The sequence below is a fragment of the Hypanus sabinus genome, chromosome 4, assembly GCF_030144855.1.
Source record: "Hypanus sabinus isolate sHypSab1 chromosome 4, sHypSab1.hap1, whole genome shotgun sequence".
Lineage (NCBI taxonomy): Eukaryota > Metazoa > Chordata > Chondrichthyes > Myliobatiformes > Dasyatidae > Hypanus > Hypanus sabinus.
In genome coordinates this window covers 92,660,607-92,684,397 of record NC_082709.1, presented here as the reverse complement: position 1 = coordinate 92,684,397, position 23,791 = coordinate 92,660,607, and the positions used below count along the sequence as shown (strand labels likewise).

Here is a 23,791-nt window from a genome sequence, read left to right as displayed (position 1 = left end):
AACTGTCCATCTGAGCTAGTTTACCCACATTTGGTCAATATCACTTTAAACCCTTCCTATCCATGTATCTGTCCAAACATATTGCAGCTGTCTCAACTACTTCTGCTGGCAGCTCTTTTCATATAGCCACCAACATTTTCAGGAAAAAATTGTCCATCAGGACCTTTCTACACCTCCCTTTTCCCCGGGAAAAAACTATCTACGCCCCTCATGATGTTATACACCTTGAAAAGATCGCCTGCCAGTCTCCTGTGCTCCAATCAAAAAAGTCCTAGCCTGTTTCTTCACCACTCTCAGAGGCCTCAGGAACTTTCAGCAGCATCCACCATCCACTGTCTGGGACATGCCATTGTTTGCATTACTACCATCAGGGAGGAGGTACAGCAGCTTGAGGGTCCACACTCAAAGTTTTAAGAAAAGTTTGGAGATTACCCAGACACAATATGAGATGTTGCTCTTCCAACCTGAGAGTGGCCTTGTTATGACATTCGAGGAGGCCATGGACCAACACGTCGGAATGGGAAGGGGAAGTCAAATTGAAATGGATGGCCATTGGGAAATCCCGCTTGTTCTGGTGGACAGAGTGAAGATACTTGATGAAGCAGTCCTCCAACCTACATTGGGTCTCACTGATATAGTGGAGGCTACACAAGGAGCACAGGATACAGTAGACAAACCCAACAGACTTACAGATGTATGTCCGATGGCATGAACAGCAATTTGTCTTACTGCCAGTAATTCTCCTCAATTCCTCCCTCCTCTTTCTCGATTCCCCATTTTGGCTCCCTTTTCTTCTCCTCACCTGCCCATCTGTGTCCCTCCCCTCTCCCTTTCTACCAAGGTCCAGTGTACTCTCTATCACATTCCTCTTCTTCAGCTCTTTACCTCCTTCACCTATCACCTCCCAGCACCTTACTTCATTCCTCTCCACCACCCACCCACCCTCGCCCTCAACTGGTCTCACGTATCACCTGCTAGTTTGTCCTCCATCCCCTACTCCCCCCCCCCCCATTCTTATTCTGGCTTCTGCCACTTCTTTATCGGTCTCAGCCCAAAAATTGTCTGTTTCCCCTTCGCAGTTGCTGCCTGACCTGCTGTGTGCTGTGTGTGTGTGTGTGTTGCTTTGGATTTCCAGCATCTGCAGAATCTCTTGTGCTTGTACTCAGCGACAATAATCCTGAGCTGAGATGAGAGGGTTAAAAGGACAAGTAGTCTCCCCAACACTGAGGCTGATTGTGACAATGCCTTAACCTTGGTCTGCACTGTCATATGGAGAAGTTTGTTGACATAGTCAGTAATTCTCAAGGAATTCCCTCAGCGATTCCTTCTCACCCTTACTGCCAGATGGCTTGCCTAAACAGCAATTGCTCTGATCTTCTGTCAAGTAATGTTAGAGTCCACTGGGTAAATTCCTAGCCTCTGATCATTCAAGTTAAAATTCTCTGGAATTGGATTAGTTGGAATGGTGATGAATTAATTAGTGCTTCTGCCTGATCACTCTAGGGACCTGGGTCTGAAACCTATCTCGGGTGCTGCTGGTGTGGAATGTGCACATCCTCATTGAGACTGGACAGTAACTCAGCGTTTTACCACACCAGCAATCTGGGTTCAAATCCTGCCGCTGCCAGTAAGGAGGTTGTACATTCTCCTCCGGACCACGTAGGTTTCCTCTGGCTGCTCTGGTTCCAAAGACTTTGCGGCTAGAGGTATTAAGTTGGTTATGTTGGCGCCAGAACTATGGCAACACTTGCGGGCTGCCCCAGCACATGTTGTTGCTGATGCAAAATGACATATTTTATTGTAAGTTTCAATGTGCATATGATAAACATTGCTCATCGCTCATTGGCACCACTGAAAGGCCAAGATAGAGTGGAGGTGGAGAGGATATTTCCTATAATGAGGGAGTCTAGGACCAGAAGGCTCAGCCTCAGAATAGAAGGACATCCCTTTAGAATAGAGATGAAGAGCTATTTCTTTAGTCAGAGAGTGGTGAACCTGTGGAATTCATTGCCACAGACAGCTCTGAAGGCTATGTTATTCGGTGTATTTAAAGCGGTGGTTGATAGGTTCTTGATTAATAAGGACTGCAAAGGTTACAGGAGAAGGCAGGAGAATGGAATCGAGAGGGATAATAAATCAACCATGATGAAATCGTGGAGCAGATGTGATGGGCTGAATGGCCTAATACTGTTCCACTGTCTTATGCTCTTCTGAGCTTCTCCCAGATGCTCCAACTTCCGAAGAGTTTGAAGAGCTTCATATTCATCCAAGTTCTCTACAGATCTGCTTCCATTTGTTCCACCACTGGCAGCTGAACCTTGGGAATTCTCAACTTAAGCTGCTCTACCTTCCCTTTGTGCACACCACACTCCAACTAAAATACACTCATGGAGGTGGAGACAGGGACTCCGCAATTTCAGTTAAGATGGTGGTTCACTTTGTCCAACAACTGGTGCAAATGTTATTCTTGTGATCACAAGACCCTGTTGGACATGGTTGCCACAAGATTCTGCAAGTCCATTTTGTTAGTTCATTGGCAAACCCGATGGTGTGGCCACGGTTGTTGCGTGGACCAGGCACTGACATTGCAGTGTTGCATGTCACTGCAAGGGGAGGAGGTGCCACAGGCGACATGGGGAAGAACAGAGACATTGCAGGCATGCTGAAATCTGCACTGGGGTAGAGGCTGGCCCTGCAGACCAGCTCTCCCACAGGTGCTGCTCTCTAGTGTTCGCTCCTTGGAAAACAAGCAGGACTGCTTTCGTCTACAGCTGCACTAATACAAGACAATGGACTGCTGTGTTCGTGTTCCTGCAGAAATGTGGCGCCAGGACAACATCCCATGTGCCATCGATCTTCAGGCTATGACACTCAGGGCATTGTGCTATTATTATTTTGTGACTGTATGTGCTATCATAACTATATGTGGTGTGTGCATTGTGTGACTATACGTACAGTGTTTTGCAACTTAGTCCCGGAGGAACAATTTTCGTTTAGCTGTATACATGACAAGCATGGTGAATAATAATTAAACTTGAACTTGGATCTTAAATATGCATGGGTATTTAAGTTAATTGGCCACTATTAGTGGCCCCTAGTGTAGGTGGGTAGCAGAGCTCAGAGGGGAGTTGATTTACATAAGCAAGTGACTGAATTATCAGAAAATGGAGAATGGATGTGTTGGAATTAGTGTTTCAGTAGGCAACATGGGCACAATGAACTGAATAACCTCCTTCTGCGAAGTTATAAGTTTAAGATAGGCAGAATTCAATGGAGCCGAATTATCAGGAGGGGAGCATTTGTAAACCACTCCATGGTAACAGCCAAGAACTAATTCCTTCCCATTAGTGTCAATCTTCATGGACTGATGCTGTGAAGTTTTATTACCAGCTGGAAACAGGTGCCTGAGTGAGTCATTCAACGTGAACTTTACAAGTGAAAATAAAAAAAAACTAAAAATAAAGTCTCAAGAGAGGCGAGGGGATGGGGTTTTGCTTTGCACATTATCTGATCTGTGATAGATAAAGATTTAATTCACTTTCATCGGTGACATTTTCAGCTGCTTGGTATTTGAACAATAGGGGAGACAAGACAAATTGTTCTGGGACTGAGACAATTGCAATGTCACCTTCACAGTTTTGCAAACTGCTGCCTCCACATTGCCTCCACCTCAGATGCCCCCACCAAGACACAGAATCAGTCACACACTCAGTGGCCACTTTATTAGGTAACTCCTGTACCAAATGAACTTCCCACTATGTTATAGTCTTCTACTGCTGTAGCCTCTCCACTTCAAGATTTGACGTGTTGTTTGTTCAGAGATGCTCTTCTGTATACCATTATTGTAATATGTAGTTATTTAATACTGTCACCTTCCTGTCAGCTTGAACCAGTTTGTCTATTCTCCTCTGACCTCTCTCATTAACATGGCGTTTTCGTCCACAGAACAACCACTCACTGGATTCTTTTTTGTATTTCATAGCACTTTGTAAACTCTAATAAATGTTGTTCATGTAAAACCCGGGAGATCAGCAGTTTCTGAAATACTCAAGCTAACCCATCTGGGACCAACAAGCACAATCTGATTTCTTCTCCATTCTGATGCTTGGTCTGATCAACAACTGAACCTCTTGACCATATCTGCAAGCTTTTATGCATTGAGTTAGGGCCACATGATAGGCTGATTAGATATTTGCATTAATGAGCAGGTGTACAGGTGTACCTAATAAAGTGGCCACTGAGGGCAGAATCAGTCACACAGTGTGGAAATAGGCTTGTGGCCCAACTCATCCACACCACTCAAAATTCCCATCTCAGCTGGTCCCATTTGACCAAACCCTTTCATATTCATGTCCTTGTCCAACAGGCCTGCCTCAATTACTTCCTCTGCCAGTTCATTCTATATGCTGACCACTCCCTGGGTAAAAAAATTGCCTCTCAAGTTCTTACTAAATCTCTCCTTTCCCACCTTAAAACTATGTTTCTTGGTTCTTGATTTCCCCACCCTGAGGTACTGTCTGTGTACATTGACCCAATCTTGATTTTATACACCTCTGTAACATCAATCCCTATTCTCCTTCACTCCGATGGAATAAGTCCCAACCTGCTCAACCTCTATCTATAATTCAGTCTTTTGAGTCCTGGCAACATCCTCATAAATCCTGTCAACTCTCTTTCCAGATCAATGACATCTTTCCTAAAGCAGGCTGACTAGAATGGAACACAATATTCCAAATACATCATCTCTTACAACTGCAACATAACACCCCACCTTCTACAGTCAGTGCCCTGAACAATGAAGGCCAGAGAGCTGACATCACCACCCTATCTACCTGCAATGCCACACAGAAGTGGGCATCTGCCTGTTGCATTTATCAAACTAGCCCGGATTTTACTGCTTCCTCGCCAATCTCATGAGTTGCTCACGGCCCTAACGCTTAGTGACCAATCACCTGGCATCCCATCCTGTACCAATAGGTGTCAAAATCTGAATCTCTCAACATCAGGCTTATTATCACTGACAATCTGTTGTTTTTTTGGCAACAGCACGGTGCAGAAAATACTCTATAAATTACAATAAGAAATATATAATGTCTATTAAAATATAAAGATAAGTCATGCAAAAGGACAGCAAATATAGTGGGTAGTGTTCATGGGATCATGGACAGTTCAGAAATCTGATGGCAGAGGGAAGAAGCTGTTCCTATAATGTTGAGTGCGTGTCTTCAAGCTCCTGTACCTCTTCCCTGATAGTATTAATGAGAAGAGGGCACGTCCTGAGTGGCAGGTGTCCTTAACTTCGCCTTTAGAAGTTGTCATTGATGGGAGGTGGGTGTCAATTATGGAGCTGGCTGAGTTTGCAACCCTCTGCAGATTTTTCCAAAGCTGTGCAGTGGCCACTCCATACCAATCAGTATTCTCTCCATGGTACATCTGTAGACATGGGTCTTTTGGCTGTGTACCAGTGTTTGGACACTTCATAACTGGTCATGGCTGCACAGAGGTTCGTTGGTCAACTGGTATTCAGAGGGCCAAAGCACGGATCTGGATCTTGTCCACATTTTGTGAAAATATCAACACAGATAGATAGAGTAGTACAGAAATCATATGGCATGCTTGTCTCCATTGAGCATAGGAGTCATGTTGTAGCTGTAGAAAAGTTTAGGTTAGGCATACTTGGAGCACACTGTGCAATTCTGCTCGCCCATTTTCTTTTGCGAGACACACACAGTAACAGGTCCTTCTGGCTGGACAAGCCCACGCTGCCCAATTACACCCAAGTGACCAATTAATCCACTAACCCGTGCATGGGAAGAAACTAGAGAACCCAGAGGAGTCACAAGGAGAATGTACAAATTCCTTACAGAGAGCGGCAGGCAGGAATTGAACCTGAGTCTTTGGTGCTGTAATAGCGTTACGCTAACCCCTATACTACCATAGAACAGTACAGGACAGGAATGGGGTCTTCAGTCAAACTAATTAAACTAGTAATTGAATGCCTAACTAAACTTATCACTTCTGTGAAACAATATCGGTATCTCTCCAATCTCTGCACATATCATTATTGCACTTTGAGTGTGGACCCTCAACTGCTGTACCTCCTCCATGATGGCAGCACATTCCAAGCACCCACTACTCTCTATATAAGAAACTTGTCCTGCACATCTTCTTCAAACGTATACCCTCTTATTTTAAACGGATGCCCTCTAGAATAAGACATTTTGACCCTAGACATTGGTTGCCAATCTATTCATCCCATAATCTTAAGAACCTCTTGCAGGTTTCCCCTCAGCCTCCGCCATTCCAAGAAAACAACACAAGTTTGTCCAACATCTCCGAATAGCATTTGTCCTCTCATCCAGACAGGTGAACTCTGAAGGGCTGAATGATCTCTTTCAATGCTGGAGATAATTTCATGACTAAGGACACAGTCAATACTAAAGGAATTCTCCATTCCAGAGGGTTGGAAGGTCAGTTAGCAAATGAATATTGTACTGAAACAGATATACAATTGGCAACTGCGAGAATCCAGGGTACAGTGAAGAAACACACAGTGCTGAAGGAACTCAGCAAGTCAGGCAGCACCAATGGAGGGGAATAAAGAATCCTTGTTTCAGGCTAAGACCTTTCTTCAGGACATCATATAGGGGCAAATATGGGCAAGGGTCTGCTACAATAGTCAACGGTGTAGCAGGCTCTATTTACTGATTGGTGTCAGCCCACTGCGCTTTACCCGTTTCTGGCTGCAGCCCATGATGAGGTAGGTCTCGATGTTGTGGTCCTTCAGGTAAGCATTCCTGTCACCGCCGTAACCTGCCTCCACTTCGTAATCCCCGTTAAGGTAGTTTAGCGTGGCTTTGGTAATGTGGATTCTCCTGCAGGTACAGAGAGAGAGCGAGATCAGTTAAAAAAATTATGCAGACTGAGAACTTCAGAGACTCATCGAGAGTTATAAGGACAAGCCAGCATACGACAGGCCTACCGTCAGTGCTGAATAAGTTTACTATAGGGAATTCTGAGGGACAGGAATGAAACACATTTGGAAAGGCAAGGACTGATTAGGGATAGTCAGTGTGACTTTATGCATGGGAAATGTATCGAATAAATTTGTTCTTTGAAAAAGTGACCAAGAAGATTGATAAGGATATGAATTCCTTCTTCTTCAGCCCTTTGCTTTTTCTACCTATCTACCATCTCTAAGCCTCTCATTTTATCCCTCTCCCCTACCCACCTACCTTAGCCCCTCACTTGGTTTCACCTATCACCAGCCAGCTTGTACTCCACCCCCCTCCCATACCTTCTCATTCTGACTTTCTCCCTCCCTTTTCAGTCCTGATGAAGGGCCTTGACTTGAAATGTCGACTGGTTACATCAGATGAGGAGGGATTTCTTTAGCCAGAGGATAGTGAATCTGAGAAATTCATTGCCAGAGATGAATGTGGAGACCAAGCCATTGGGTATGTTTAAAGCGGAAGTTGACAAGTTCTTGTTTAGGAAAAGTGACAAAGTTACCTTGCCTCCTACATGGCTCTCCAATTTTTTCAAGTTTAAGTTCAAGTTTAAGTTTAATTGTTATTCAACCATACATGAATATCCATGCATGCAATCAAACAAAATAGCATTGCTAGTGCAAAACACAGAACCAACAGTCACACACGGCACAAATTACATATAAGATTGCAAGCACATACAAGGTATCAGTAAAATACAGTCGCTCAGAAAAAATATAGTCCAAGTCCCCGAGTCCATGAATGTTGCAGCAATCTACAGTTGAACACAATACAACTTGTCTTCTGCTGAGCAAACAGTTGGGTGCAGCACCAACCCCAGCTTGGATGCTGCTCCACACCAACTCTGGTGGGATGCACCGACTCCAATGCCTCTCTCCTGGACAGATGTCAGCAGGTGACACCGTGGTTTGAGGCCTAGTCCTTGCTACGATGAGACCATGCAGCTTCCCTACCGTCTGTTCCTGCTGTCCAACAGTAAATCAATGAATCGGACTCGCAGTATTCTACATTAATAATGTCCAAGAGCGTCTTGCAATCACAAGAAAAGCGACTCAAACAATCACATCGATTCCTCCAATGCCTCTCTGACGCAGATGGTAGGACGATCTGCACAAGTCCAGCTCCTTCAATTACTCCGCCATCGAGCATCTCAATGATGGGGTAGAACTCGAGTACTTTAAGGTCTTAATGTCCAGCAGGATCTTGCAAGCATTAAAAATACTTTTATAAAAGACAGCAACTTCTCTGGTTGATCCCATAGAGGCTGTTGCAATCAAACGCATCCCCATCTTACGGGAAGTTTCTATCATCCATGTGCCTATCTGAGTCTCTTAAATACCTTAATGTATCTGCCTCTACCACCACCCCTGACATTCCACGCCCCCACCACTCTCTGTGTAAAAAACATTCCTCTGACATCCCACCTATACTTTGCTTCAATCACCTTAAAATGATACCCCTCATATTAGCTGTCTTGCCCTGGGAAAAAGTATCTGGCTATCCACTCGAGCTAAGTCTTGTATCATCTTATACACCTCTACCAAGTCATCTCTCACCCTCCTTCGCTCCAACAAGAAAAGCCCTAGCTTGCTCACCCTATCCTCATAAGACATGCTCTCTAGTCCAGGCAGCAATGCGGGAATTCTTTTCTCCCTTCAGACGCTGCTCCAGGTCCCACTCCTCTCGGGTCTCCACTCAGAAAGTGTGGGAGAGAAAGTGCAGATAGTCAGTGATTGCACTAGAGGAAGCGAAACAAGAGTGTAAGAGGCAGCAACAATGAGTTTCTCCACCATGGACTCTCTACATCAATTTTCTTGCTGCCTCAGTATAGCAGTCAGCATAATCAAAATCCACACACACCCCAGACACTCTCTCATCTCCCCTATTCCATCGGGCAGAAAATACAGAAGCCTGAGCTAGTGTTTACTTGCCTGTTTTAAGATTTTTGAAGGGTTCCCAAGGACGATAAGGTGGATTTTTGGCTAGCTGCACTGCATTTTCTCTGAGGCTGTCACACTGTGTTCTGCATTCTGCCAGTGTTATACCTTGTACTGTGCAACTGAGGCCCTGGTAGCATAGTGGTTAGTGTGGGGCTATCATAGCTCAGGGCATTACAGAGTTCAGCCCAGGTTTTCCCCTGCTGCTCTGGTTTCCTCCCACAGGCCAAAGACGTGCTGGGTAGGTTAATTGGTCAGTATAAATTGTCCTGAGATTAGGTGAGGGTTAATTGGGTTTGTCAGGGGTTGCTGAGTCAGCGTGGCTCAAAACCATGCTTATATGACAGAGCAAGATGGCATGAACTCGATTTGATGTCATTTCCCCTTCTTTCCTCCTTTCCTTTCTCTCATGGTCTACTCTTCTCTCATATCAGATTCATTCTTCTCCAGCCCTTTACCTCTCTGACCTAACACCTCCTCGCTTCTGATGTCATCCCTCCTCCCCCACCCTCCTTTGCTGTCTTCTGCCCCCATCCTTTCAAGAACAGAAGGGCCAAAGCATCAATTGTTTATTCCCCTCTATAGACGCTGCCTGATCTGCTGAGTACCGCCAGCGTTTTGTGTGTGTTGGTGTAAGGGATTGTCCTCGCCTCTCTCTAGAGCTCAGGATAAAGGGAGCAACCAGAGCTGCCTTGCTGCTATCGATTGATTCTGAGACATGCCCAGTCAGTGAGGATCAATGACTCCAGAAAAACTGGTCATGATATTAAACAGAAGCATGCTAATTCTGGTGTCTGGAGTGCAGTTCTGTGAGTCTTGTTTTGATCAATTCAGTACAATACTGTTCCAGGGCTGTGATCTGATCCTTTTATATAAAAGAGAATTAAAGCGCAAAGCACCAACTATCTTTCAAACTCTCTAAGCCGTGACACATTTCGCCCATCGAGTTCATACTATAAATGGCAATTTAGTCCCATTTAGATACTGTATATGTACACGATAATAGATTAATTCTCCTTTGTGGCCTTGTGAAGTTTTCTGCTTACCAGAATCGGATTTATTATTACTGACAAATATCACAAAATTTATTGCATTGCAGTAGCAGTAAAATGCAATACATTAAACATTACCAGAGGTTACAACAGAAGAAAAACATTACAAATTAATAACTACAAAGGGCAAACACAGAGCAAAACAGTGAAGTGGTGTTCTGATTTATTGAAGAAGTAGACTGATCTTTGGATTTTGAGGGAATCACAAGTATGGAGTTAGTTCAGGGAAAGGAATAGGGTGATCTTACTAAAAGGCAGACAAGATTTGAGGGGTTCTTCCAGACCCTACGTGAATTTGAACACTTCTCAAGCTCTTCAGGGAAACCCACTCCCAGTTTTCCCTGTCTGTCCGTGTTACTGAATCCAGAGCCAGGCCAGCAGTTTAATGAGATGAGAGATTATTGACAGATTCATCTTCTGCATAACAGTTTTGCAGCCAGACAGTGATGGTGGCCTATTAACTCATTCTGTTCTGAACATGAGCATCTCTCTCCCCACCCCCATCCCTGCCATCTCCAATCCTTTACTCCACAGAGTGGTTCCTCCAGCAGTTTCCTGCGTGTCAGGTTAACTAGGGAAAAATTATGGTGTAGTCAAGGTGGTCACTCGTGTAACACGTACACTCGACAAGAGTAATAAGGTTATGTAGCTGCAGCAGCAACTCCATAAACCAAGGGCATAGAACATAAAACACTACAGCACAGAACAGGCCTTTCGGCCCGTGACCTTTTAGCCTACTCTTAAGACAATCTAATCCCTGTACTTGTTTCCCACATAGCCATCCATTTTTCTCTCATTCATGTACTTATCTAAGAGGCTCTTAAATATCCCTAATATATCTGCCTCTAACCCCATCCCTGACAAATGCAGATGGAGAGGGAGGGGGAGGGGAAAGGGAGAGGGGGAAGGAGAGGGGAGAGGGAGAAGAGGGAGGAGGGGGAAAGGGAGAAGAGAGGGAGGGGTCAGAGAGAGAGAGAGAGAGAGAGAGAGAGAGAGAGGGGGGGGGAGGGAGGGAGGGAGAGAGAGAGAGAGAGAGCTGTCTAATCAGTTCCATTCGAACAACAGAGTTGGACATCCGAGCATCACATCTGCAGGGCGAGAGTGAAACTGTCAGGATATGGGAGGCCATTTAAGTGATCCATCTGTAATTCACTTCCTATGCAAACTGAAACGGACCAATACCAGAAAATGGGAATAGAGAGGCCTAGTGCCTATGTAGGATGAGAGGATGGTAAGGAAGAGTAGTCATGATCAATGGTTCTATTTTATTTGGCGTTGTGTTTGTCCAGCTGAGAGGCAATTCTTACCCTGCCTTGCCTCCTGCTTCCATTTGGTTGGCCAAGGTGACGTCATTTGACCAGACATCGAACTGCCACTTGCGGAGTCCCAGGACCCCGCAGTGCACTCGGCCACTGTGAATCCCAACGCGCATATTCACGTTCACTCCTGTCACCTCTCGCACCAACCTGTGGGAGGCAGAAACAGAAATTATATCAAATGGCAACAGACACCTTCCCCTCCCCCACCTCCTTATTCTGGCTTCTTCCCCTTCAACCCCCTCCCCCACCACCTCACATTCCCCTCACCTGCCAGCTTGTACTCCTTCCACCTCCTTATTCTGACCTGCCCCTTCCTTTCCAGTCCTGATGACTGTGGGCCCAAAACATAAACTGGCTATTTCTCTCTGTAGATGCTGCCTCACTTGCTGAATTTTGTGTTTGTTGCTCAAGATTTCCAGCATCTGCAGAATCTCTTGTATTTATAATTAATTTACTGCTTTTCACAATCCTATGGACTGACATTCAACAGCTGAACTGTCAGAGGGCCCATCAATGAATCAAGTCCCTATCTTGCAAATTTCCACAGATGTAGCTTGGACAGTACTCTAACTGGTTGCATCACTGTCTGATTCAGAAGGGCCACTGCACAGGATCGGAAAAAGCTGCAGAAGGTTGCAAACTCAGTCAGTTCCATCATGGGCACCAGCCTCCCCACCAATGAGGGTATCTTCAAAAGGTAAGGCCTTAAGAAAGAGGTATTCATCTTTATGACACACTGTCTGTTGAAGCCCCTCGCCACCCAGAACGTGCCCACAACCTTCTCATTGCTGCTGTCAGGGAGGGGTACAGGAGCCTGAAGACCAACACTCAACTTTTTAGGGAAAGCTTCTTCCCCTCTGCCATCCGATTCCCAAACTGATAACAAACACAAAATCACTACTTTTGCTCTCTTTGTGCACTACTTATTTTATTTAATGTTTTTAATACCTATATTTCTTATTGTAATTTCTAGTATTTATTTTATATACACTGCATTGTACTGCTGCCAGCAAACAATGAATTTCACAGCATGCGGTATGCCGATGATATATGAAGCTATTCAGAAGTTGGAACATATGATCTCTCCAGTGCACATAAAGGAACTGATAGCATTCGTTTGAAGATAGGGGAGGGAGTTCTTATATACAGAACAGTCCAGTTCAGGAACAGGCTCTTTGGCCCACAATCTCAGCACATTAAATCCCTTCCAGCTGTACATGTTCCATATTCCAGCCTCTTAAAAAGCGACGATTGTATCTGCTTCCTCCACTCTCCATGAGGGCCTGCTCCAGGCAGCTTCCACACTCCATACAGAAGTACATCTGCTCAACCACGACTCCCACAGATACGTTAGGACTTTAGTCCCTGGAGTGTAGGAGATTGAGGGGAGATTTCATGGAGGTATACAAAATTACAATGGGTATAGATAGGGTAAATGCATGCAGGTTTTTTCTACTGAGATTGGGTGAGACTACAAATAGAGGTCGTGGCTTAAGGGTGAAAGGTGGAATGTTTCAGTGGCACATGAGGGAGAACTTCCTCACTCAGAGGATTGAGAGAGTGTAGAACGAGCTGCCAGCAGAAGTGGTGGATGCAGGCTCGAATGCAATACTTAAGAGAAGTTTGGATATGTACATGGATGAGAAGGGTATGGAGGGCTACAGCCTCAAAGCTAGATGGGACTAGGCAGAATAACAGGTCAGCATGGACTAAATGGGCCAAAGAGGCTGCTTCTGTGCTGTAGTGTTTTGTGACACCCAAACTATGTCACATCAACCAATCACATTCCTGAACCAAATGCTTTATATGCTCATTCATTCCTTTGCTTGCCAAGGGATTATGCTGTTCATAAATGGGACCAACATTACAACAGAAAGCATTCCATCTGCTGTAAAGCGATGTCCTTTGTGTAGCTGTAAACATGGAGATTACTTTGAGAGTCTGAAGGGCCAAACAGAAAGTCAAACTGCCCTAACTAAAAGTTTCTGTGTATGCCCCCACATCCGGAAACATTCCATCTGGACTTATTAAAAGTTGAAATTAAGCTTTTATGTATCTGTAAATTAAAAGACTATCCGGCTTGCTGGGTCAAATTCTAAATACAGGAGATTCTGCTGTTGCTGGAAATCCAGAGTAACACAAACACAATGCTGGAAGAACTCAACAGGTCAGGCAGCAATGTATGCAGGGAAATAAACAGTCAATCTTTTAATGGCTCTAGACATTACTGGCATTGTTAGTGAAGGGTCTCAGCCTGAAACATCATCTGTTTAGTGCACTGGCTTGCTGTGTTCCTCCAGCACTCAGTGTAAATTGGTTTATGATTGTCACATGTACTGAAAGACCTGTATACTGTGTTATGTGCTACTCTGTGACTATCCCATATTGTCCCTTCAGCCCTTTACCTTTTCTATCACACCCCAGTTTCTCACTTCATCCCCCTCACCTGAAACCACCCATCACCTATTCTGTGCGTACCTCAATAAAGTAAAATAATTGACTTGATTTTGATTCCGACACTACCTTCGGGGAGACATTTGCTTGTATTCCAAAGTTCCTCCATCCTACAACACTCTCCAGAACCCCTCTTCTCTGATCATGTGGCTCAGTAAGATCGGCAGCACAAACCCTTTATTACTTAATTCCCATTACACGTGAAATGCTTTGATCTTTGAACTTTGAAGTGGATAGTCAGAGACATTTTCCTAGCGAGGAAATGGCTAATACCAGGGGGCATAACTTTAAGGTGATTGGCGGAGAGTATACAAGGTGAGTTCTTTACACAGAGTGTGGTGGGCACATGGAATGTGCTGCCATGTAGTCAAATCAGTGAGGAGGGGATCTCATTGAAACCTACTGAATACTGAACGGCCTAGACAGACTGGACATTTTTTATAATGGGGGAGTCTAAGACCAAAGAGCACAGCCTCAGAATACAGGGGCATCCATCTAGAACAAAGATGAGGAAGAACTTCTTTAGCCAGAGAGTGATGAATCTGTGGAATTGATTGCCACAGACAGCTGTGGGAGAACAAGTCATTGGGTACATTTAAAGTGGAGGTTGATAAGTTCTCTATTAGTCAGGATGTCAAAGGTACAGGAAGAAGGCAAGAGAATGGGGTTGAGCGGGATAATAAATTAGCCATAATGGAATGGCAGAGCAGACTCAATGGGCTGAATGGTCTGATTCTGCTCCTATGTCTTATGTCTTAAATACATTAGGGGCATTTAAGAAAATCTTAAATAGGCACATGGATGATAAAAAACAATCAGGGCTACGTGGGAGGGAAGGGTTAGATTGATCTTAGTAGGTTAAAAGAACCTTTGAAACCTTTCAAAAGTTGAAAGGCCTAGACAGAGTAGATTCGGAAAGGATGTTTCCCACAGTGGGAGAGTCTAGGACAAGAGGGCACAGCCTCAGGATAGAGGGGCGTCCACTTAAAACAGAGATGCGGAGCAATTTCTTTAGCCAGAGGGTGGTGAATTTGTGGAATTTGTTACCAAAGGCAGCTGTGGAGGCCAGGTCATTGGATGTATTTAAGGCAGAGGTTGATAGGTTCCTGAATGGACACAGCATCAAAGGTTACGGGAAGGCGGCTGGAGAATGGGGTTGAGGAGGGTAAAAAAGGATCAGACATGATTGAATGGCAGAGCACAGTTGGTGGGCCAAATGGCCTAATTCTGCTACTATGCCTCATGGTCTAAGAAGTTGGCACAACAGCATTAACTAAAGGGCCTGTACTGTGCTGTAGTGTTCTATGTTTACTGCAAGTTCTATGTTCTATTCTCATCAATGGAGACTCCATTGTGCTCTCGGGCAGAGAACTCCAGACATTCACCATCTTTTGGGTGTTGAGCTCAGAGCCCTGATTAAGGCAGGGCTTTGCATTTACAAAAATGGCTATTCACAGTGAACAGTAGGACTGTGGGGAGTGTCACAGAACCGAGGGACATTACAGTACATACACATCGTTCCTGGAAAGTGGAGTCACTGGTAGACAGAGTGGTGAAGAAGGCTTTGGCACACTGGTCTTCATCAGTCAGGGCACTGAATATAAATGCTGGGAAGACATGGTATAGATGTACGGACACTAGTGAGGCCACAGTTAGAGTACTATGTTCACTTCTGGACGTTCTGCTGTTGGAAAGATGTTACTTAACTGGAAAGAACGCAGAAAAAATTCAGGACCTGGAAGCCTGAATAATAGGGGGGAGCTGGACAGGCTAGGCCTTCATTCCTCAGAGCATAGAAGACTGAAAGGTGACATTAAAGAGGTAAATAAAATAGTCAAAGACATAGATCTTCTGAATGAACACAATCCTTTTCCCTGGGTTGAGCAATCAAGAACAAGTGGGCAAGGTTTAAGGTGAGAGGGAAAAGCTTTGATAAGAATACGAGGAGCAGCTTTTTCTATGTATGTAGAATAAGTGCCAGAGGAAGTGGCTGAGGCACGTACAATAACAACTTTTAGTAAAAGACTGTTGGACAAGTACATGGATAAGAAAGGTAACGGGCCAAATGCTGACAAATGGGACTAGCTTGGATGGGATAAGCTGGTCAGCATGAACAATTTATGGATTGGAAGGGCCTGGGTCCATGCAGTATAACTTGATGAATTCTATGGTAGAACGATTAAATTTGGGTATATTCAAGAGGTCAAAAATGTAAGAATGTAAGGCTAGAGTAGAAAGATAGAGAGCGAGATTACAATTTGAGACCGTGGAGGTGTTTGATAACAAGGATGATCACTTGAGAAACAAGCTGCTGTTTATCTTGGAGTCACTCTACATCCAGAACACATGGTGTCACGGTAGCGTAACAGCTAGTACAACGCTATTACAGCTCGGGAGGGTTGGAGTTCAGAGTTCAATTCCAGCGTACTCTGTAAGAAGTGTGTACAGTCTGCCCTCCTTATCCGCGAGGGATTGGTTCTGGGACCCCTCGTGGATACCAAAATACGCAGATGCTCAAGTCCACTATTCAACGTGTCTCGATGCAGTGGATCTTAGGACCCAGCAGAACCCCAGACCTTATTTAACCTGTCTCAGTGCGGTGGACATTAGGACCAGCGGCAGAGATCTGAATCCGCAGTGTTTCTGTTCACGAAAATAATCATGATCATGATTGAAAATAAAGTGGAAATAATAAAGCGATCGGAAAGAGGTGAAACACCATTGGTCATTGGAAAAGTGTTAGGCTACGTCAGTCAATGATCGGAACAACTTTAAGTGAGAGAGGCTCTGCCCCGATGAAAGCTACAATTATTACTAAGCAACGCAATGGTTTAATTATTGGGTTTTGGGGTTTTGGGTTTTTGATCCTCTACATCAACCTAGCACGGTGCAGAGTGCACTCGGGAGTGATCTGTCACTAGATTGAACTCGGCGCGGAAACATACATTCTTAAGTGTTTCGTATGCATAGAAAGGTAAAATATATACTATACACTAAGACAAACGTTTGAGTGATGCTAAATAATACTGGATGTACCTGTTCCGATCCCGATCCACAATAACCCATGCACATCCTCCAGTATACTTTAAATCATCTCTAGATTACTTATAATACCTAATACAATGTAAATACTATGTAAAATAGTTGTTATACTGTATTGTTTAGGGGATAATGACAAGAAAAAAAGTCGAACAACAAGTGCTGGAAGAGCATTTCCGGGTTTTTGCGATTCACGGTTGATTGAATCAGCGCATACTGAATTCGCAGATAAGGAGGGCCGACTGTACATCGTCCCTGTGAGCACGTGGGTTTCCCCTGGCTGCTCCAGTTTCCTTCCAAATTCCAAAGATATACCTACTGGTTAGCAGGTTAATTGATCATTGTACATTGCTGTATGATTAGATGATTAGATTATGGTAAATTGCTGGGTTGCTGGGTCATCTGGCTTTTGGGCCGGAAGTGTCTATTCTATGTTTCTCTAAATAAAATATTAGAGTAAAATAAAACAGAAATTAAGAAACAGGGAGTAAAGTTTAAGATGATCTCAAATTTATAGGGACTGGACTAAAGAAGAGTGGCACAGGGTGGATCAAACAGTCGAAAGTGTAAATAACAAAAGGCTAGATAAGGGCTGAGAGAGAAGAGACCAGTTAGGAAGAAACACTACTTTGTGCTTGTGATCTGCAAGTTCCCTGGCTTCACACTAATGAGGCACACTGGAACCACAACATTAGTAAGTTAATGACACTGGCGTCATAGTAGTCCTTGCTTTCCCTATCTTTCTGGGTCAGGTTCAAATTAAAGTGTCACCCAAATTAATGAGTAAATTGCCTGTAATTATGAGACAACTTCTTCAAAAGGTGTGTATCACTGTAGATGCTAATTAATACCAAGGGAAACCCCCTTGATCATTTAATAAGGCACAATGTAAGCTATATGTTAGCCAGCTTTGCCTATAAGAAGTGTCTCTCAGCCAAGTATTTTTCCAACACTCTGACGGGGGATTACTACCAGAAACAAAATAAGAGTTATAGATGGAAGAAAATTGTAAACATTTGGCTAAAATCAACTGTCTTCTGGAAATACACCGAGTTTCAAATTGAACAGAGTGCCTTTCACTTTCTTTTCAAGATCCTGCAAAGCCACTGTATTAGAGGGACAAATGTAGCAGTTATGATTAAAGATTAGCTTTATTTGTCACGTTTATTGAAACAACGAAACATGCAGTGAAACACATCATTTTGCTCCGGTGACAAACACAGTCCGAGGGAGGCTTGCAAGTATCACCATGTTTCTGGCATCAGTGTAGCATGCCTGTAAGTCTCCAACCCTAACCCATACATCTTTGAAACGTTGGAGGAAACCCACACAGTCACAGTCATGGGGAGAGCATACAATCCCTTGTACTGAGTGTGGCACAGGAACAGAAACCCAATGGTGCTGTAAAGCGTTAAGCAACTGCTGCAGTACTCTACCCCATGTGACCGACTTTGTTTCAATGGTGTTGGGTGAGAAAACGGAGATAAACCCCCCACCTCAACTTGAAACACAATACACTATCAGTTTGCCTGCCTCCATCTGTCATCCAGTATTCTCCCTTCTCCCCAGTCCACCCAGGGTCTCTCCCCAACCAGCTGCCATCTCCCCCTTCACTCTCAGTTCTGATCCAGAGTTTCAATCTGAAATGTCGACATCCCTCTTCTCCCACAGATATTGCTCGACCTGCTGTTCTTCCCCAGAAGACTGTTGCTTAAATTCCGCTCCGTCATACTGCCTTACGTGTTTCAATACGATCACTCCTCATTCTTCTAAACCTTGAAGAGTGAAGATCCAACAAGGGAAAATCTACGGATGCTGGAAATCCAAGCAACACATACTATTCTGCCTGAGTAGCCTCCAACCTGATGGCATGAAAATCGATTTCTCCAACCTCCAGTAATGCCCCCGCCCACCTCTACCATTCCCCATTCCATTTCCCTCTCTCACCTTATCTCCTTACCTGCCCATCACCTCCCTCTGGTGCTCCTCCCCCTTCCCTTTCTTCCATGACCCTCTGTCCTCTCCTATCACCCTTCTCCAGTCTTTTATCAATTTCACCTATCCAATTTCCAGCTGTTTAATTCTCCCCTCCCAGTTTCATCTGTCACCTATTACCTCGTGTTTCTTCCTCCCCTCCCCTCACCTTCTAACTCTGACTTCTCATCTTCTTTCTTCAGTCCCGATGAAGGGTCTCGTCCCAAAACATCGACTGTTTACTTTTTTCCATTGCTGCTGCCTGGCCTGCTGAGTTCCTCCACCATTTTGTGTGTGTTGCTCGAGTAAAGACCCAACTTGCTTAGCATGTCTAGACTACGGCTTCCTCAGATACTGGAATATGGAAGAACTCAGCAGGTTGAGCAGCATCACTGGAGGGTAGGAATTGTTGAAACTTTGGCTCGAAATGCTACTTCAAATCCCGACCTTTCCCTCCCCTCCCATCCCTCAGATACGGCACTGTAAGGTAATGACTTCCAGCACCAACTGCTGGGGCTCAAAACCCTCACTGTCTGCAAGGAGCATCCTGCCCGGTACAGGACTCCTCCAGGTGCTCCGGTTTCCTCCCACATTCCAAATGCGTACAGATTAGTAAAAACACAGAACATTACAGCACACTACAAGCCCTTCAGCCCACAATGATATGACAACCTTTTAACCTACTCTGATTAATCTAACCCTTTCCTCCTTCATAGTCTTCCATTTTTCTACTATCCAATGTACCTATCTAAGAGTCTCTTTAATGCCCCTAATGTATCTGCCTCTACCACCACTCCTACCAATGTGTTCCACAGACTCACCACTCTCTATGTAAAATATGTACCTCTGAGATCCTCCTATCCTCTTCTCCATTCAGCTTAACTTTATGCCCTCTCGGGTTAGTAAGTCCTAAGTTGGCTCTGGAAACATGGCAGCACTTGTGAGCTGCCCTCAGCTCATCCTTGGGCTGACACAAAATGGTGCATTTTACCATGTGTTTCGACGTTTGATGTATGTGACAAATAAAGCTAACCTTTCTCTAATCCTTAGAGATGTCACTCGACCTGCTGAGTTACTCCAGCCGATTGTTGGCTGCTGTTTCCCTGTCACCCGGAAGATCACAGGGTCAGCTGCCCAGGTACTCAAGTGTGGCATGTCTCCCAGCAGTGAGTGAGGAGAGCTAGCAAGGAGCAGAAGAGTGTAAGGTCATACTTACGAAATGGCCTCAATCATATCCACTCCCATTTCGACACAGCAATGAGCATGGTCAGCCCGGGCTTCGGGTAAGCCCGACACACAGTAATAGCAATCACCTAGGATCTTGATACGTAGGCAATGGTTCTCCTGAAAACGAGAGAAGAAAGGAGGTAAGGGCAAGTAAAATATACAAATGAAATACAGGTACATAGAACATACATGGACTAATACTATTTAGCAAGGAGTCCGTGGACCCCAGGTTGGGAACCTCTGCAGTGGAACATTACAGCACAGTGCAAGCTCTTCAGCCGACCTTTAAACCTACTCTAATATTAATCTAATCCTTCCCTGTAGCTCTCACTTTTTCTATCATCCATGTGCTTATCTAAGAGTCTCTTAAAAGTCCCTAATGTATCTGCCTCTACCACCACCCCTGGCAGGGCATTCCACACTCCATGGCAATGTCTACCACTCTCTGTGGAAAGACTGTCCCTCTCACATGCCCTCTGCACCTTCCTCTAATCACCCTGGAATAAAGATGCCAACTATCCACTCTTTCTAAGCCTCTTATTATTTTATACACTTCCAGCAAGTCGCCTCTCATCCTCCTTCGCTCCGAAGGGAAGAGCACAAGCTCGCTTGTAGAAACATATAAAACTATGAAAGGGATAGATAAGATAGAGGCAGGAAAGTTGCTTCCACTGGTAGTGAGACTAGAACTAGGGGACATAGCCTCAAGATCTGGGGGAATAGATTTAGGATGGAGATGAGGAGGAACTGCTTTTCCCAGAGGGTGGTGAATCTGTGGAATTCTCTGCCCAATGAAGCAGTGGAGGCTAGCTCAGTAAATATATTTAAGACAAGGGTGGATAGGTTTTTGCATAGTAGGGGAATTAAAGGTAATGGGAAAAATGAAGGTAGGTGGAGATGAGCCCATGGCCAGATCAACCATGATCTTACCGAATGGCAGAAAAGGCTTGACGGGCTAGGTAGCCAATTTCTGCTCTTATTTCTTATGTTCTTAACTTCATAAGGCATGTTCTCTAGTCCAGACAGTATTCTGGAAAATCTTTGCACCCTTTTTAAAGCTTACGCATCATTCCTAAATGAGGTAAACGTAACTGAACACAATACTCCAAGTATGGTCCAGCCAGAGTTTTAGAGCTGCAACATTACCTTGCAGCTCCTGAACTCAATCCCCTGACTAGAGGAGGCCGACACACAATGCACCTTCTTAACCTTCCTATCAACTTGCATGGAAACTTTGAGAGATCCATGGACATGGACCCCCAAGATCTGCTTCTCTATACTGCTAAGCATCCTGCCATTAACTCTGTATTCTGCCTTCAAATTGGACCTTCCCAAACGTATCACTTCACACTTCTCCAGACAGAATTTCTTCTGCCACTTCTCAGCCCATCTCTGCATCGTATCAGTATCCTAGCTACCTTCCATACTATTACACCACCAACCTTTCTTTTACCTGAAAACTTACCAACCCACCCTTCCACTTACTCATGCAAGTCATTTACAAAAATCATGAAGATCAGGGGTCCCAAAACACCACTGGTCACCAACCTCCAGACAGAGTATACTCCATCTACTACCACCTTCAGCCCTCTGTGGGCAAGCCAATTCCGAATTAGCATAGCCAGGCTTCCCTGAATCCCATGCGTCATGTCTTGGGGAATCTTGCTGAATGCTTTACTAGAATCCATATGCACCACATCCACCCTTCTACTTTTATCAACTTCTTTTGTCACTTCCTCAAAAACGCCAATCAGGCCCGTAAAGTACTGTGGACCAGCAGACCATAAGATATAGGAGCAGGATTACCCAATTCTGCCCATTGAGTCTGCGCCGCCGTTCCTTCATGGCTGATTTATTCAACTGTCTTCTCCACATAATCCTGCGACTCCATTATCAATTAAGTACCTATCACATCTACATTTTAATATACCCAGTGGCTTTGTCCCCTGCTGCCTGTGGCAATGAATTCCACAGACTCATCACCCTCCAGCTAACCTCCTAATCTCTGTTCTAAAGGGATGTTCTTGTATTCTGAGGCCGTGTCCTCTGGTCCTAGACTCACCCACTAAGGAGGCATCCTCTCCACATCCACTCTATCTAGGTCTTTCAATATTCAATAGGCTTCAATGAGATCCCCCCTCATTCTTCTAAATGCCAGTGAGTACGGGCCAGCTGTCAAATGCTCCTCATACATTAACTCTTGCATTTGATGCTGTAGAATCGCTTTACTTTTAAGATCAGAGTATTAACAGCAGAACAAATGACCCTGGAAAGGATGGAATGATTTGGACAGAGTTGACTTACTGCTGCAAGCTTGTCAAATCTGGCAAAAAGTTCATTGAGGGTCATGACTAACTCCTGAGCCATGCACTGCGAGGCCAGGCTGGTGAAGCCCTCGATGTCTGCGAAGAGGATGCTGCAACAGCAAACAGAAAGATTAACAAAGGTTAGCGTTACTTATCACATGTACATCGAAACATTGAAGCATACAGTGAAATGCGTCCTTCGCACCAAATCAAATCAGCGAGGATTGTGCTGGAGGCCGCCTTCAACTATCAGCATGCTTGCGGAGGCAGTATAGCATGCCCACAACCCATATGTTTTTGGGACGTGGGAAGAAACTGGAGCACCTGGAGACAACCCGAGCAGTGTTAGAAAGAATGTACCAACTCCTTACAGACAGCACTATTGTACCAATCACTACGTGACTGTGATATGAAGAGAAGTACACTAAAACCACCAAACTTCACAAACCTACAGTTCCTTTTACTTTTCTTAAGCCAAGTGGTAACTTGAAACTGTGGCAGTAGGGGGTTGAAAAGTGACTGACTGGACATCTAAAAGGATTTTATTAATGATGCAATGATGAAAATCTCACTAAATCAACTACAGGTTTATGCCACTAGGCAGCTCTCATCCTTTAACAGCCAGACTATCAACCTTATTAGAAATTGTGTCTTTTAAACAAAAAAATAGCTTCTTCATCTGGTTTCATAGTCACTGAGGTGACTCTGTTGGCACTGTTGTAACGGCAGCCAATTTGTGCCCAAACAGTGTGCAATAACTTCACCACTCCCTTTAACTCCATATATGTTCTACTGAATCTATACATCAACTCATGCAAGTTTGTTTGTCTGAAACAAAATCAAAAAAATACACATCAAGCCAGGGAGCATTTGTGGAATGAGGAATATCTCTATCTGTAGCAGTGTGCTACACGCAGCGCTAAAATAACGACACGGAGTCGGTAAACTGCAGTTAAAGAAGATTTTATTTGAACTTCGCGGCTTCGCTTTAAAGCCTCCCTGATCCCACCCTCCCCGGGTGCGGATGCTGTAGGAGGCACGTATTCATAGTCCCATGCAAGCTCTTCCCTTTGTTGGTGAAGCAGACCTGGCGCCCTTTTGGGACTGGCCTTTGTGCAGGTGCGCTGGCTATTTGTGAGCCGGTTCGAGTGCGCTAGGAAGTGGATCGCCACATAACCCCGCCCCCCCCAGAACCGGCGATACACCCCCCCAATGTCCACAGTCTGGGCCGGACTCTGTTTGGGAGGTTGGCCTTTGCGCCGCGGCACCGGAAACTCGACCGGTTGCGCCAAGTCCACATGGGCGGTTTGAGTCGGTCCACCGTGAAAACCTCTTCTCTCCCCCCAACGTCCAGCACGAATGTGGACCCATTGTTCCTGAGCACCGTAAACGGGGCGTTGCAGCGGTGGCCGATGCCCAGCCCTTCGTACAAACACAAACTTACAGTTCTGCAGGTCTTGGGGCATGCAGGTC

General features: G+C 44.7%; 1 protein-coding gene across 3 annotated transcripts in view; it reads right to left on the bottom strand.

Annotated features, from left to right (window-relative positions):
* adcy5 (adenylate cyclase 5) overlaps window positions 1-23,791 on the bottom strand; it is a 469,096-nt gene that overhangs the window by 183,951 nt on the left and 261,354 nt on the right. For all 3 annotated transcript variants that reach the window (XM_059967665.1, XM_059967666.1, XM_059967667.1), the window contains 4 exons: window positions 22,317-22,428; window positions 20,002-20,129; window positions 11,307-11,465; window positions 6,734-6,875 (listed from right to left, as the gene is read on the bottom strand). In XM_059967665.1, coding sequence (XP_059823648.1) covers window positions 6,734-6,875; window positions 11,307-11,465; window positions 20,002-20,129; window positions 22,317-22,428 — 541 coding nt within the window. The remainder of the gene's footprint in view (window positions 1-6,733; window positions 6,876-11,306; window positions 11,466-20,001; window positions 20,130-22,316; window positions 22,429-23,791) is intronic.